Genomic DNA, 15,192 nt, shown 5'->3' with positions numbered 1-15,192 from the left:
GGGAAATTCCAACTTACATAAAATCCGACTTACATGGTGTTCCGCTAATGCAACCCTTACGTAAGTCGGAAAGTTCCTGTATTTTGAATTGTATGAATTGTATATTTCTTAGTGATCACTTCATATTTCCACTTGTTAAATAACTTTTTAATTTAGTTTACTTGTAATTGGATGTATAAAAATAAAATATAGAAAATCTTTACGTAATAATTCTTTAGGTGCTAGGTTTGATGACGGAGCTGGTGGCGATAATGAAGTACAGAGAACCATGTTAGAGTTAATAAATCAGTTAGATGGGTTTGATCCTCGAGGTAACATCAAAGTGCTCATGGCTACTAATCGACCAGATATTTTAGATCCTGCTCTCATGAGACCTGGACGATTAGATAGGAAAATTGAATTTGGTCTTCCAGATTTGGAGGTAAAGACACATCTGTATTTTAAAATTTGTGTGAAAATATATATTTCTTCAAATACCATGTACATCTAAATAAGATAGATTCCATTTTTTTAAAGACAAATTGAAGAAAGCATTTAGGTAGAAGTTTGCCACTCAAAAGTGGCAAACTTCTTTTTTGAGAGTGCCACTGAAAAGTGGCACTCTTCTGAATGGCAAACTGGATGAAGAATCATGCATGCAATGTTTGTATAAATTACACAATATTTTGTTGCAATGATGCCTTTATCTGAGAAGGTAAATGCCTATTGACCATGCATTGCAAAGAAACAAAAAGCTTTTGCTGCCCCAGAGGCTTTACTGCTAAAGGAAAAGTTCTTAACAATCCAGCCTAATTCTTCCCTCGTAATTTGGTACCATATAGCATCATTTCATAACATTGAAATTTCACTTTTGTTCATTTTAATATTCCCTTTCAGAACCTTATGTATCTTAATCAGATCTCTTCCAAGGTACGTAGTTACTAAGCTGTTGTAGCCCACATAGTGAAGTCTCTTCTCATTTGGGGCACTCTTTAGCCAATTTTATTAGGTGTTGCCCATCTTTGAACCTTTTTAGAGTGTGTGTGTGGTGTGTGTGTGTGTGTGTGTGTGTGTGTGTGTGTGTGTGTGTGTGTGTGTGTGTGTGTGTGTGTGTGTGTGTGTGTGTGTGTGCACACCTAAATAAGAAAGGGATGTGGCTTTCATTTCTTTTAATAATATATCCTAATTTTTTTTACCTGGAAGTGACTTGTTCATTTCATTATCTCCATAGTTTATTCATTTGGAATCTTTTGTTTTAATTAATCATTTCATCAAATTTTTCTTTGAACTATTGAAAGCAGTTTGCTTAATTATTTTAATCTGATACTCTTAGATAATTCTGTTTATTTAAGAGAATACTGCACACAGTATGGGTTCTGATAGGGCTCCATGTATTAGTATTAGAATTAACAGCAAAATTATATGACATCACCAAAATTAAATAAATAATAAAAACAAATATCATTCAACAAAGGGGGGGGGGTGAAATCATACCTCTGGAGCAAAAGTTGTAGATTCTAACAAAACTGAACTTCTGATTCCAAATATCATTAAAAATATATAATCAAATAATTAATTTTAAATAATTTAATTTTTTTTCCTCTTAAAAATCAGCATTAATCTCCCATCATATCTCAGTGACCTTCTAATACTAATTGGTATTGCTTTTCAATTGTAGATATATCGTGATGGAAGCACTGCCCCACTGCTCACCACTTACATCTTCCGAACTTTGGGGGGGGGGGAATGAGATGGGAATAAAGAACATTGGCAGCCTGTATCTTTGTAACATTGCAGTAAAGCTGACGCCACAGATTCATAATTATCTTCTTTCCTTCTTCCAAGAAATCCATGCACAACTGCTTTAAATGATTGCCAAGCTAAAGTTCAGTATCCTATAGCTTTGTTTCAAATACATCACTTTTGAGGAATTTCTTTATGAAAATTCATTCTTTCAGTTTTGCATCTGTTTAATGTAGCAGTGGCTATCCAGAGCCTTAACAAAATTCTTCATTAATCTAACCTTTATAAGCAAAGGTGGAAGAAGAACCTTTTTTTCGTTCAACCAGTGGAACATGTTTTAAGTTACTTCTTTCTGTTCATAATTCCTCCCTCTTTTTTTTCCCGCTGCTGTGCTATTTTCAACACTGTTTCCTTTGTCCCATGTTTTGGGGGAATCTGATATTAGCAGGTCTTCATTATGTGAATGGTATGTTAGGATATTTCATTTTGGATATTTGCTTTTTCTGATTTTTTTTTTTTTTTTTGTTTTGTCATGCAAAAATAGCAATTGTCAGTGTGGTTGAGTATCCACAGGAACAGTAAAAGCATCCTTTTAATCTTCCCAGTTAGTCACATCCTCGGATTTGTGGTGTAGGTAATATAACACGTGTAGAACCCAAATTTTGTTTCGTTTACTGAAAGAAAGAGGTAGGAGGCAGACAGATTAGGTTGAACATGTTAACCCAATAATACCAGGTGTATATCAAATTCTAACAGTACTAAATGATTTTGTGATAACCAAGAGGAATGTGGAAGAGAAATTGTTGTTGAAGCTGAACATGAAAAAGGCACCTGGAGGTGGATAGGAACTATCCAGTTATATTAGAGGAGCAGAAAAAGAGGTAAGCAAACCTTTAGCCATAAATCTTTGGATTTATGGCTAAAAAGAGCATCTTTGGATTTTCCTATGGACTGTAGATTTGTGAAACTATGCCCAGTTCACAAATGGGGATCAAAGGGTGAAATGAGTAATTACTTGACTTCTGTCCCAGGGAAAATAATGGAGTCACTGGTTAAAGAAGTAAGCAGGACCAATTAGACAGGAATGCATTTATACTGCATTCATGACATGGATTTCTTAAGGACAGTCTTATCTGACCAATTTTGATCAGATGTTATGGCACAGTAACAAAGGAATTGGGTTCAAAAAATAATTTTGACAAAATATACTCAGATTTAAGAAAAGCTTTTGACACTGTTCCACATAAAGACTGCTGTACAAATTGGAGCAGTATGGCATTAGTAGCAAACTACTGCTATGGATAAAGGGATGGTTGAGTGAGTGCGTTTATCAATAGACACTGCTCTTCTTGGACTAATTATTAGCAGTCCCCCAGATCTAGGCACAATTTTGTTTTCTTATGTATTAATGATATTGATGAAGGCATATTAGACTTAATGTCTTAAATTTGCAGGTGATATGAAGTTTGGTAAGGTGGCTAATGACAGTAATCAGGGTATACTACTGGAAAAGATCTAGACAAATTAGGCAGATGGACTGAGAAGCAGCAATCGAAGTTTAATGTTGATAAATACAAGGGTAGCAGTAATCCCAGATTAATGTAGCATCTGTGTGGTACCACTCAGGTTACCGAAAAATGAAAAGACTGGGGGGGGGGGGGTATTGTGTAGTCATTTATGAAGTTCTCTGAGCAGAACAGCTCATGGGTTTTGTCGGTAATATACAGGAATTTTGCCAGCAGAGATAAGGGGTAATTGTATACTGTGTCTTGAGTACTGCATGCAAGTTTGGAAACCTCGTTTTAGGAAGGACATGAATCTGTTCGACAGGTTGCAGAGAAGAGCAACAAGATTAGTGAGGGAGGCAGAAGGGTGTTCTTAACAGGGAAGGCTTCAGTTCTGCAAATGGCAGCATCAGTAGAAATCTGTAGACTAGACACCTGCAAGGAGATCTGATTGAGGTATTAAAGGCTTTGAATTGTTTAAGAAAACCCAATGCTGATGGGATTCTTCCTCTTGCTCAGACTCTGCATATGAGGGGACAAATTCAAACTGAGGAAAGATGATTGCAGGATAGTCGCATGGAAATTTGCCAGCAGGTAGTCGATTGTTGGGGACAAACTGAACATACCGGACAAACTCTCATCTGGTATCACAGAAGTGTTTAAATGAATTAAGAAAGTAGTAGACACTGTTAGAGGGAATGAACAGATGATATGGAAAGTGCTGGCTTTTTTTTTTTTTTTTGCTTCTGATGCATGAGCTTATAGTCTTGCATCATTTTCCACTAATAATAATACTATTTTTCTGACAGCTTTCCTCCATTACATCCAAAACAAAGTTGAAATTATGTATACAAAACCCATGTTCTGCCATGTTACAATCTTTCTTACTAACATCATTCAGTTTATGGTTGTATGTGAGCACATTTTGTATATATTTATTTGTTATATATTTTTTTGTGTAAAAATTCATATACAGTTCCTATATATAATTCTTATTATTCATACTGTGAACAATGGGTGCAAAAAAGATGACAGTGTTTCAAAAAAAATGGAATGCATTGAATATTGAAGTAGAAATGAAGTCCTTTTCTGGCAAAAATGGTTCCCAACGTAAATCTGCACATTGAAAAGAAAATTGCATAATCTGATGAGTGATTACAGATTTATTTTACAAAAATGGGGAGCACTTAGGCAACCAATTTTGCATTCATTGAAAAGTTCATTGAAAAGTTGGCCCAGTACAAGAAGTTTGCCACTATGATATAGTCGGTAACAAAACATTTCTCAGAATTTTTTTTTTAAATATGCTAATTTCTTAATTTCATTAATGAATTGGCCATCAGGTATGTTAGTCTACATTGCAAAATAGAAATGTGGGATAATAGTGTTGTTCTCTGTTATGTGCAATCATTTCATATTAGTGGGAAGATAATTAACAATATGTTTCAGTAGAGATGCTAAAGAAATGTAACGTACAATTTCAGAAGACATACACAAGATCTACCATGTTGAATTAAATCTAAAAAAAAAAAAGTGACATTTTGCTTTGTGTTCTGTATGTAGATGTGATATTTCAATTCCAGGTAGCAGAAAACATGATGTAACCAAGCACTTGCAAATAAATAAGCATAAAGACAGAGTGCAGTGCACAGAAAAAAATGCAAAAATAGATGTATCATTGAAATTGCACATATAGAGAAAGAAGAGGTAGTGGTGGCTCTGAAAAAAAATGGTGGGGGGGGGCATTTTTGATTCCTACAGAGGGCAGTAATCAAAGTGTTCCAGCTATGTCCCATTGTGGTAACCTTTTATAATAAAAAAAATCATGTGAAATTGTGAGCAACTTCTCTCAGTGCCGGCATTGCACGGTGCCTGTAGAGGGTACAATGTTGAGTATCTTCTTCTGAACAGCCTGAAAGCATGTGGATCCCTTCAAAAAACAGTCTGGCACTTAAGTGGTGATAATGTGCCTGTTATGATAGGCCTAAAAACTAAAGTTAAGGTTATTAAAAGAGGAAATTGAGCATTTGGTGGTAATAGGCTGTCCTTGTCATCTTATTAATTTGTGTTCTGTAAAGGGAAGCTGCTTTCTGTAAATGCGGACGAATATTTGGTAGACACTTCTATCTAGAGAGAGATGCGATTGATGTCGGGTATTGGATACACATGACTTCTTGCAAATGCCAAACAATTCAAAAGAAAACTTATTATAAAATAAAATTTTACAGAATAACTGAAGTTAAAGACTCATAAAGCAAATTAAAATACAGTTGAACTCATTTATAATGAGCACAATTATAACGAGAGTTTAGCTGTTGCAAACAAACAGAGAAGAGTTGATTGTAGATTATGTATTTTAAGAGCAACATTTCTTGATTAAAGCAATCAAGGTAGGTAAGAACTTCACAAGTATAACGAGCAAATCTTTACGCCATTACAACAAGCAGCAGCTGTACTTCTGCATGAGGGACTAAGATCCATTATTGCTTTCCTCATCCCTGTCAATAGCAATTTACGTATAACCCTTTTAATGATTCTCAGAATGTTTTTAGTGCAATATGCTACCACAAAGAGCATAATCCTCATTCCACTGGCATGGCGGGAATCCCCAAACACCCCATGTGATGGGGGTGCTGAAGGCCTGTGGGGGGGGTTCGAACGGTTGTAGGTAGCGGGGGGGGTTAGAATAAGCAAGGTCACATCACAGGCATCAAAGAGATAAGGTCACATCACAGACATCAGAAATGCTTTTAATAAGGCAGAACTAAAGCCCACAAAAGTTGATGAAGACACTAAAGAAAATGATAACAATATTCCATTAACAGTGTGGTTGAAGAAATATAACTTGGATGCTGCTTTTAATGGGTTGGCATGTGTAGATGATCACGAGACTGTGGACAGCAATCTCGTGATTGCTGACACATTGACAGATGAGGACAGTTTCAAAGCTATTACAGAAAAAGAGGCTTTTGAAGACAATAGCAAGGAAGAAGACAGTGGTTGAGTTGTCCGATTAATGTAGTGTCGAACACAAAGGCACAAACCATTAAAAACTCTTTCTTTGTTTTATGAAACCAATGACATTGATCCAGAATTTCAATTTTATCTCAGTAAAATGAAAGACAATGTTCATAAATTTCACCTTAAAAGAAATTTGAAACAAACAACATTGAAAGACTTCTTTAAAAAAAATACAATGTATTATATCAAGACTGCTTAATAATGAAATTATTATTATTTATAAATATATTAAATAAATTGGTAATTGTGTAATCACGAGCTATGGTTATTCATTTTTTTATCCTTTTTTTTAATAAGTACTGTACGTATTTGTCTTACAATAAATGTAGTGAATAAAAGCAAAAGTAACATATACAGTGGTGGTGGACAAAAAACTGCATCACTTGTGAATTTTGCAAATAATGTTTTGCACTGCATTGCGGGTTGCAGAAATGTTCGAAATGCATTTGTTAGATGGGATATATATCTCTGTGAATGAAATCCAATAAAAAGACTCCACCTGATATACCTAATTGCCATAAATATCTTCCCAAAGGGTAAAATGCATAATTAATGGAAATATGAGAAATAGTGCAAATAGCAATCATGACAACCAAACATACATTTTATTGCATTTACGTGTACAAATTGAAATGACAAATTAACGTAATAGTATTATGTACTGTAAATCAGCAAAATAAATCCTCAGTATTTTGTTGTTCCTCCTCGAGCTGCCATTACAGCCTTGCAACGATCTGGCATAGAGTTAATCAACTTCTGGATATAGCCAATTTCGTGGTACCACACCCTTACAATGCCCTCCTGCAGCTGAATCTTACTTGTTGGCTTCTTCTGAGCAATTTTAGATGACATTATGTACCAGCAGTTTTCAGTATGGTTCAAATCTGGACTGTTGCTGGGCCAGTCCAACACTGTAATGCCAGCATTTCTGAAGTATGACTGCACCTTAAGGGAGAGAAATGAGGGAAAACATTGGTGTAAGTATGTTTTAAGCCTTGTGAGACAAGAAGACAAACTCATCATTAAATCTAAATAGCATAAAACTTAACAATTTTGCTGTGTGGCAAGGTGCTGAGTCTTGTTGAAAAATGCAGTTTTGGACATCTGTGTGGTGATCCCTAATAACAGGTTTCAGGCACTCTCCAAGACAGCAGTGTAGGTTTCTGCATTCACTGTTCCATTAATAAACTTAATTCGCCCCACCTCTTTGCTTGTTATGCAGTCAGGATGGTATGCCTCCGATTTTCGTCTTCTAACATCGCTTTCCATCTAAGCCATGCAGGTTGAATTTTGATTCGTCAGAAAAGATGACGGTGTCCCATTGCTCTTTTGTCCATGAAACATGCGTTTTAGCCCAAGCAAGTCACTTCTTCCTCATTTGTTGGGTCAACAAAGGCTTCTTCTTGGCCCAGTAGGCATGCAGACCACATTCCGAAAGCCGCCTTGGATAGTTTGTGCACTTGCTTCAACACAAGAAGCCATCTCAAAATCCAGTTTTAGATCAGGAGCACTAGCATGGTGATTACGAAGTCATACCATTTCAAATATCGATCTTGGGGAGGCGTCGTCACTCTCTTATGGCCTGATCCAGGTCGTCTCTTCACATCACCAGTTCCACGCTTTAATTTTGGGATCCAGGATACTGTTGACTTGTGGCAGCCTATATGGAGAAACAGGCATTCTTGATTAAACCTGCCTTAAAAAATGTTGTCCCCCCTCCCCCATCATGTTTGACATTCTGTTACCTTATTTTTTGAAACACCCTGGAATCGTATTCAGAAGAGGTTATGCACTTTTTGTCTTACATCTGTGTTAAATTATAATGGAGATATCTTTTAAAGTATTTACAAAGTACCTTGTATTTTTAATATTGTTTAATTTTACTTCTCATTATGGTGTTAATTCTTCCAGGGAAGAACACACATTTTTAAAATACATGCGAGGTCTATGAGTGTAGAACGTGATATTAGGTTTGAACTCTTAGCAAGACTTTGTCCTAACAGTACAGGTATGTGTTTTGTATCCTAAATTGTTATGTTATACTACATAAGTGTTTATGCATTTATTTCAACAGTAATATTATAGATAACAAATTTAAAATGCCACACAGTAGGATCCAGTTATCCAAAATGCCCGAGAATGAGAATTTTGTTTAGTCAATTTTTTTGGATAATCAAATTTAAATGCATTGTCTATAATATAAAATGCAAACAGGGAAAAAGTGAATGAGGAAAATTACAGTGATTTCCATTTATGATTTTCAAACAGAAAAACATTTACGATTATTATTTTTTTCTATTTGAAAGATGTTTAAAAACACATAATTAGTTCTTATTCAGTTTTTGAGATTTTGCCCATCCAATCTGAAAGGCATTAAAGGCTTCACTGGCTATAAATTTCTGTCTGATTGTTATAAATAATGATAAAACGATTTCCTTATCTATCAAAAAGTGGTAATGGATCATTACAAAAACAATCTACAGTTAATGCACAGCTGATACATTATCTTTAGTTTTGTGCAATGCTGTTCAAGTCCAAAGAATTTATCATAAACTTTATGGAACTATAGAGAGAAAACCCCTGTTCATTGAAAGCTTAATTGAGGAAATATGAATGAAAGCCAAAAAAAAAGAAAAAAAGAGGATGTCTGATGTGGCTGAAAAAAAGCTAAACAGGCTTAGTAGATTATCTATGCTACTTCTGTTCTGACCACGCTGATGCAATGCATAAAAATTCTGCTGAAAAAAAAAAAATGTCTACAAATTGATCAGTACATAAATTTTTATTTGCCATGATTTATGTAATGTTGAATTTATAACCTTTCATGGCCGAGTTTTTATCATCATCACTGTGGTTGGTATTATACTGAAGTGACATGGATGAAATTTGCTCTTTGTTCATTCATAATGCTCTATACCAGTGGTGCACAAACTTATTTCGCTTGCAATCCCCTTTGGCGCCTCCGTAGCCAGGTGGGCAGCAGCGGCAGTGCATAGCACATGCTTCTTGATTAGACCGGGGTTCAAGCCCGTGCCCACCAAATACGGAGGATGTGGAAAGGTCAGGGAATGACCACCGCATATCTCCGGAGCAATATGGCCTTAGCTGCTAATGCTCCTAAAAACCAAATAACAAACAACAACCCCCTTTATTAAATATAAAATTGATGCGACTCATCAACGTAAACCCCGAGGTAGAATGACCAGATTTTTAGAGAAGAAAAATTGCATTTTATAAATTATATAGTAGAAAATTTTATTCCAGTACTGAGTAAGGAATAAAAAAATTGTTTCCTATTTAATTTATGCTTTAAAATAATTGTTTAATATTTTAATTGAATACAGCAAAAACAACAAATGAAATTCTTATTCTTCAATTAAGATCGCATAACAATAAAAAATGAACAAGTACAAAACAAAACAATTAATGAGAAGGATGAACCTGGATACCCATTAATATTTGGTCCGCATTTGGCACAATATTTGAAATTGCTAATCTCATGTCATCTGGAATGCTGTTTTGTTTTTATAGTTAATTTTGAGAAACCAACCTTAAATATGTAGACCCAAAAGGTAACAATCTTTATATCGCCATTTTTGATCATTCTGGATACTCGTCTCGAAGAGAAAGCCAAAATTTTTCACAAGAAGTTGTCTTGAAACGGGCCCATAATGCTTCTTCAGGTCGATAAGATCTTCCTTTTGCTGAATGGTAATGAAGGGGCATGAAGAAATATCAAATGCAAAGGGATCACGAATCCAATACAACTTTTATTGTGGAGATACATTTAATTGTTTTGGAAAAATTCTTAATTAGTATTGTTAGGTGAGTGGCAATGATATGCCTAAATTGTAAAATGTCAGTGTTATTGCTGTTAACAAAATCAGAAAAACTTGGGGGCATTTCAGTATTATTACACTCAAATTCAGTTTTCCAAAGATAAAGCTTCTATTTTATCAAGAGTATTAATATCTTTGTTCCCTGTCCTTGAAGACTTAAATTTAAACCATTAAGTTTTTCAAATATATCAACAAGGGAACTAAGTTTTCCAAGCCATTTTTGATTTGTAAACAATTGAGCAAGGTTCTGATTTTTATCCAATAAAAACAATAAAACTTCATGTTTGAGGTCAAAAAGAAGCCGAAATACTTTACCACTGGATAGCCACCGCACTTTCGTATATCAAAGAAGCAATTCATAAGCAGATCCGATTCTATTACAAAGAATAGTGAAAAGTCTGCTATTTAAGATTCTACTTTTAATAAAGTTGATCATACTTACTGCACTTTCAAAACTTTGTGAAAATCAGTTTGCATTTCATTCGTTATTAATTCTTCCCTATGTATAATGTAATGATTAAAAACTATATATATTTCCTTTATTTTGTCCTGTTAATGCAGCCATGCCATCAATACAAATCACAAAACAGTTGTTCCACATTAGATTATTTGTTTGAAAGAAAATATTTATAACATCAAAAATATTCTCGCTCGTCGTTCTTCCTTCCAAAGCTTTGCAAAATAGAAAATCCTCCAAAATATGCCCCTCATAGCAGTATCTGACATATACAATAAATTGTGCAAGGTTTGAAATATTTGTGGATTCATCTAACTGTATTGGAAAAGTTAGACCTTTTCTTGATCGATTTAATAAACTGAATTTTATATTGTCCATAATAACTGTAATATGCTGTAAGACTGTGTCTCACAGCATATTACAGAATGGTATTTAAATCGTTACTCTACTTTTCTCCATGCATAATTGAAATCATTTTTATTGCAGCAGGGAGAACAAGAGATTCAGCAATAGTGTGTGATTTCAAATTTTTTCCTATTAAATATGAAATTTCCAACAATGTTTTTAAAGCTTCACAAGGAACTGCCATATGTTCCTTCATGAAAAATTTTCAGACCTTGTATGGCGTTGGTGTGTATTCGGTTTTTTTCATTAGCTTTAATTTAATGGGTTTTGTGCTTTCGTTAGCCAGTTTTTCATAACATATTACTCACACAGGACGTTGCTCACCATCAACAACACTGTAAGTGAAGCTGTACTTCTTAAATCCCTCTGGATATTTTCTATTCTTTTTCATTTCTTTTGATTTGGAATATGATAGCTTTCTACCAGAAATTGGTGGTTACACTACACTTGAAATAACATTTGTGACCAAATTTTCACATGATATTTTTCTTAGGCTTTTAGCTTCTGAAGTATATGTAGCAAAATTATTGTCATCACTCCTTGGCCATTTTGTTCTGATTACCCAATTGTCCATGGTAAAATATATATTTTTTCTTATAAACAACAATAATATAAAAAGTAGCATAAGGATGAAAAACATCCAACTTGACATGAAAGCACCAAATTATGAAGCAGAATAAAGTGTGTGTGTGTGTGTGTGCGTGTGCAACAGACCTGCTATATAACATATATTTACTGCCACCGCATATTCACACCTCTGGCCCTATTTTTTAAAATTTATAGGAAATCAACGAATACGGAGAAATTCTTGCGCCGTTCGAGCTACCGCCCTTTTACATATAAAAGGAGCATTATTTTTAACCAGTTTCATAATGCATATAGATACAGCTCTACTCAAGAATCCTTATTGGATGAACTCACGGAACTGACTAAAAGATTTTTAAATAGGGGTTATTCATTAGGTACCATTATGCAGATTAGTCAACAGGCGAAATATAAATTAGAGACGGGTACAACAAATGACAGGGCAGATCACAAACATTTTATTAAAGTTCCGTATATACAACATTGGTATAGACAATTTATTAACATATTTAAGAACACTGAATTTAAGATTGTTCCACAACCCATGAGTAAGCTCCATACTGTATTGAAATATAGGGCATATGTAGTTCCTACCATGGAAGCTCACAATATTGTTTACAATATTTCTCGTGGTGGATGCAATTCTACTTATATTGGTTCGACCCAAAATTCACTTTCGGTAAGGATACAGCAGCATTTGGCATCAGTTAGAGCAGGTAGAATGGGTGCATCAGTGATTGCGTTTCATGCAATCACTGATGGATATGTTGGTGCACTATAGCCTTAGATGATGATGCGCCATAAAAATCCTAATAACCAACCAACCAACTGATGGATATGTGTTTCTTTTTAATGAATCCAAGGTTCTTAATAAACAGTGTGAATATTTTAAATTATCACTTGCCCGAAACATTATAAATGAGATTAAATGTTAATTCTATTAATGTACGCAGACCTTATAATATTTCGGACTCTTGGACCCTTACGCGCATGCATGAATAGCAATTCGTACATTGGTTTATATAAATAATCTTGTGTCAGGTGTCGTTAATTTGATATAAAACAGGGGGGATAGCATTCGCGAATCACTTTTGTACTTCTTGTGAACACAATTTTAAAGTTTAACTTTCGTGTGAATTAGTTTGTGTCGTCGTTTTTAGAATTTCGCGACAATTGTTTTTCAATTCTCATGACGGCTTGTGGTGTTGGTTGGTTTTTGGAGGTTGGTGGCCACTGTCTTTCCGTGATTCTTTCCGATTCCCTCGACGTGATATGAGAGTTGAATACATGCTTATTTTAATTAATAGTTATATTAACTTGATTCATTTGTGACAATACACTGAGGGTAAATTCATATTATAATCATTTGCGGATTGGGTGCCTCCGTAGCCAGGTGGGCAGGAGCAGCAGTGCGTAGCACACGCTTCTTGATTAGACTGGGGTTCGAGCCCGTGATCACCAAATACGGAGGATGCGGAAAAGTCAGGGAATGACCACCACATATTCCCGGAGCAATATGGCCTTAGTTGCTAATGCTCCTAAAAAACCCAAATAACAAACAAACAATTACTTTCAAAATTGTGCTATCTAAATTTAGTAAAGGTTTGGAGGTTATATTTAAAAATTGGTGGCACAGAAACATTCTGAAGATTGTACATATCTCTATGTTGAGTTTCTGACTTGGAGACACTTTGGGTCTCCCTCCAGAATTATTAGCAATTTCGGTTGTCTCCTGGACAATTCCGTCGTCTGTAATGTGAGCAAAACGTTGATCTCTGTCATGTGGAGGAGCTTAAGTCCTCAAGATGAAAACTGAATGCAAAAATGCACACAGTTTTCAGATTGTTTCAATGCCTGCATTGAAATATAACCCTGAGACCTTTACTATTTTGTAATGATCTTTCGGGATAATTGGTTTGTGTGAGATTCTGTAAATGCAAGAATCAAAATACTAATGTGGTAAAGTAATTTTGATAATTTACTTTAAGGTAATGTACCTGAAAGTAACATATTCCTTCTGCTTTGTCTTTCAGGTGCTGAGATTCGTAGCGTATGCACTGAAGCTGGCATGTTTGCTATCCGTGCAAGACGTAAAGTTGCCACAGAAAAGGACTTCTTGGAAGCTATTAATAAAGTTATTAAATCTTATGCAAAGTTCAGTGCAACACCACGATATATGACATATAATTAAGCAAAGTGTTATCCATTATTATATGTTATTGTATGTGTATTTCGTAAGAATAAATGTTTTGTTTCCTTCCATTTTGAAGTTGAGCTGCTGTTCATAAGTCTAGTCATATGGCAATTGTTTGGGTTAATGTTTTTCTACTATATTTTGGAAAGATAAATAATGAAAGTTTTTGGATTGATTTTACAGCATTTATTTGATTATGCTCATTCATGAACTCAGTTTGATCATTGCAAATCAAATACAGAAATAATAGAGAATTCATTAGAACAACTCTCAGTGCATAAGAATAGTTCACCACATCATGGAATTAAATAAGCATTCCATTAATTACATATGCATTGTAAGATGCCTACCATTAGAGCAGTTCTGATTCAGAGAACAGCTCATTATAATATTTTTAAATTTTAAATTATTTTGCCTGCTTGTTTTTAATTCTTGCAATTTTGCTTTTTTATCTTGAAGTGAATTTCTTTTATATTCTAGAAATTCTAGGTACAGCTGCAAAAACACTATTGTTTTCATCACGTCTATCTGTCCGTCCATCTCTATGTAACAACTCAACTCGAGAAGAAAGATTTTTATGAAATTTTAATTTGTATCTTTCAAAGATTTATCAAACCAGCCCAAATTTCATTAAAACAGACTAACAGAAATTCAGCATTCCTTCTGCCTCCCCCATATAATTTTGAATTATCTCAATTCAGTAACCTCCCAATTTATGAACTATTTCTGAGAGTAGTTCATGAATGAGGAGCAGTTTTCCCCATAGAAGGATGTATCCTGGGAAAAAAAAAAAAAAAATATATATATATATATATATACAGTGGAACTTCTATTTAACGAATTTCTCTATATTATGAATTTTCGCAAAACAGTGCACCTTGAAACGAAATTACATGTAAAATTAACCCCATATAGCGTTAGTCTCTCTATAATGAATTTTTAAAAAATTAGTAAAAGCATTTTTGAAGATTTTCAAGCATTTACTGCTAAACAGCAGCTCAAATATACTGCCTCCTTCCTTCCGAAATTGCGCATTAGCATCTGTAATTAAATAATCATCCTTTTAGTGAACACATGTGGCCATTGACGCCCATAGGAGGGTCTTTGTTTCATTTTTGTTACAGTTATTAAACCAAATGGGTTTTCTTAAAAGTGGTCATACAAACTTTACAATAAATAGGGTAGATTTGTAAATTGACGTTGGCTCAGGGAAAAACGAAATTCGCTGCGGTAAACCTTTAGCATGCTGCAGCGGCAATACATAGAATGCTACCATAGTCGGTTTTTAGTAACGCCTACTGAGTGACATTCGCTTCTCACCTCAACTGTACCACGTGACCTTCCTGTCAGTCATTATATGATATGTCCGTTCTCATCTAACTGGACTCCCAGTAGATGGTTTTCGTGATTTTTTTTTTTTTTTTTTTTTATATTTCGTTCGTCATCAATCACATAGGCTATATG

The 15,192-nt window shown here is 34.6% G+C and overlaps 1 protein-coding gene across 1 annotated transcript in view; it reads left to right on the top strand.

Annotated features, from left to right (window-relative positions):
• The window catches only part of Rpt1 (26S proteasome regulatory subunit Rpt1), a 108,995-nt gene extending 95,244 nt beyond the window's left edge, over nt 1-13,751 (top strand). The window contains exons 8-10 of the mRNA XM_090383450.1: nt 219-421; nt 8,160-8,256; nt 13,568-13,751. Coding sequence (XP_090239576.1) covers nt 219-421; nt 8,160-8,256; nt 13,568-13,725 — 458 coding nt within the window. The 3' untranslated portion in view covers nt 13,726-13,751. The remainder of the gene's footprint in view (nt 1-218; nt 422-8,159; nt 8,257-13,567) is intronic.
• Nucleotides 13,752-15,192: the final 1,441 nt, after the last annotated feature.

Source organism: Mastigoproctus giganteus, chromosome 10 (assembly GCF_048544385.1).
Source record: "Mastigoproctus giganteus isolate SK-2022 chromosome 10, ASM4854438v1, whole genome shotgun sequence".
Taxonomy (NCBI): Eukaryota; Metazoa; Arthropoda; class Arachnida; order Uropygi; family Thelyphonidae; genus Mastigoproctus; species Mastigoproctus giganteus.
The sequence above is the reverse complement of the archived record's forward strand: the minus strand, read 5'-3'. Positions and strand labels throughout refer to the sequence as shown.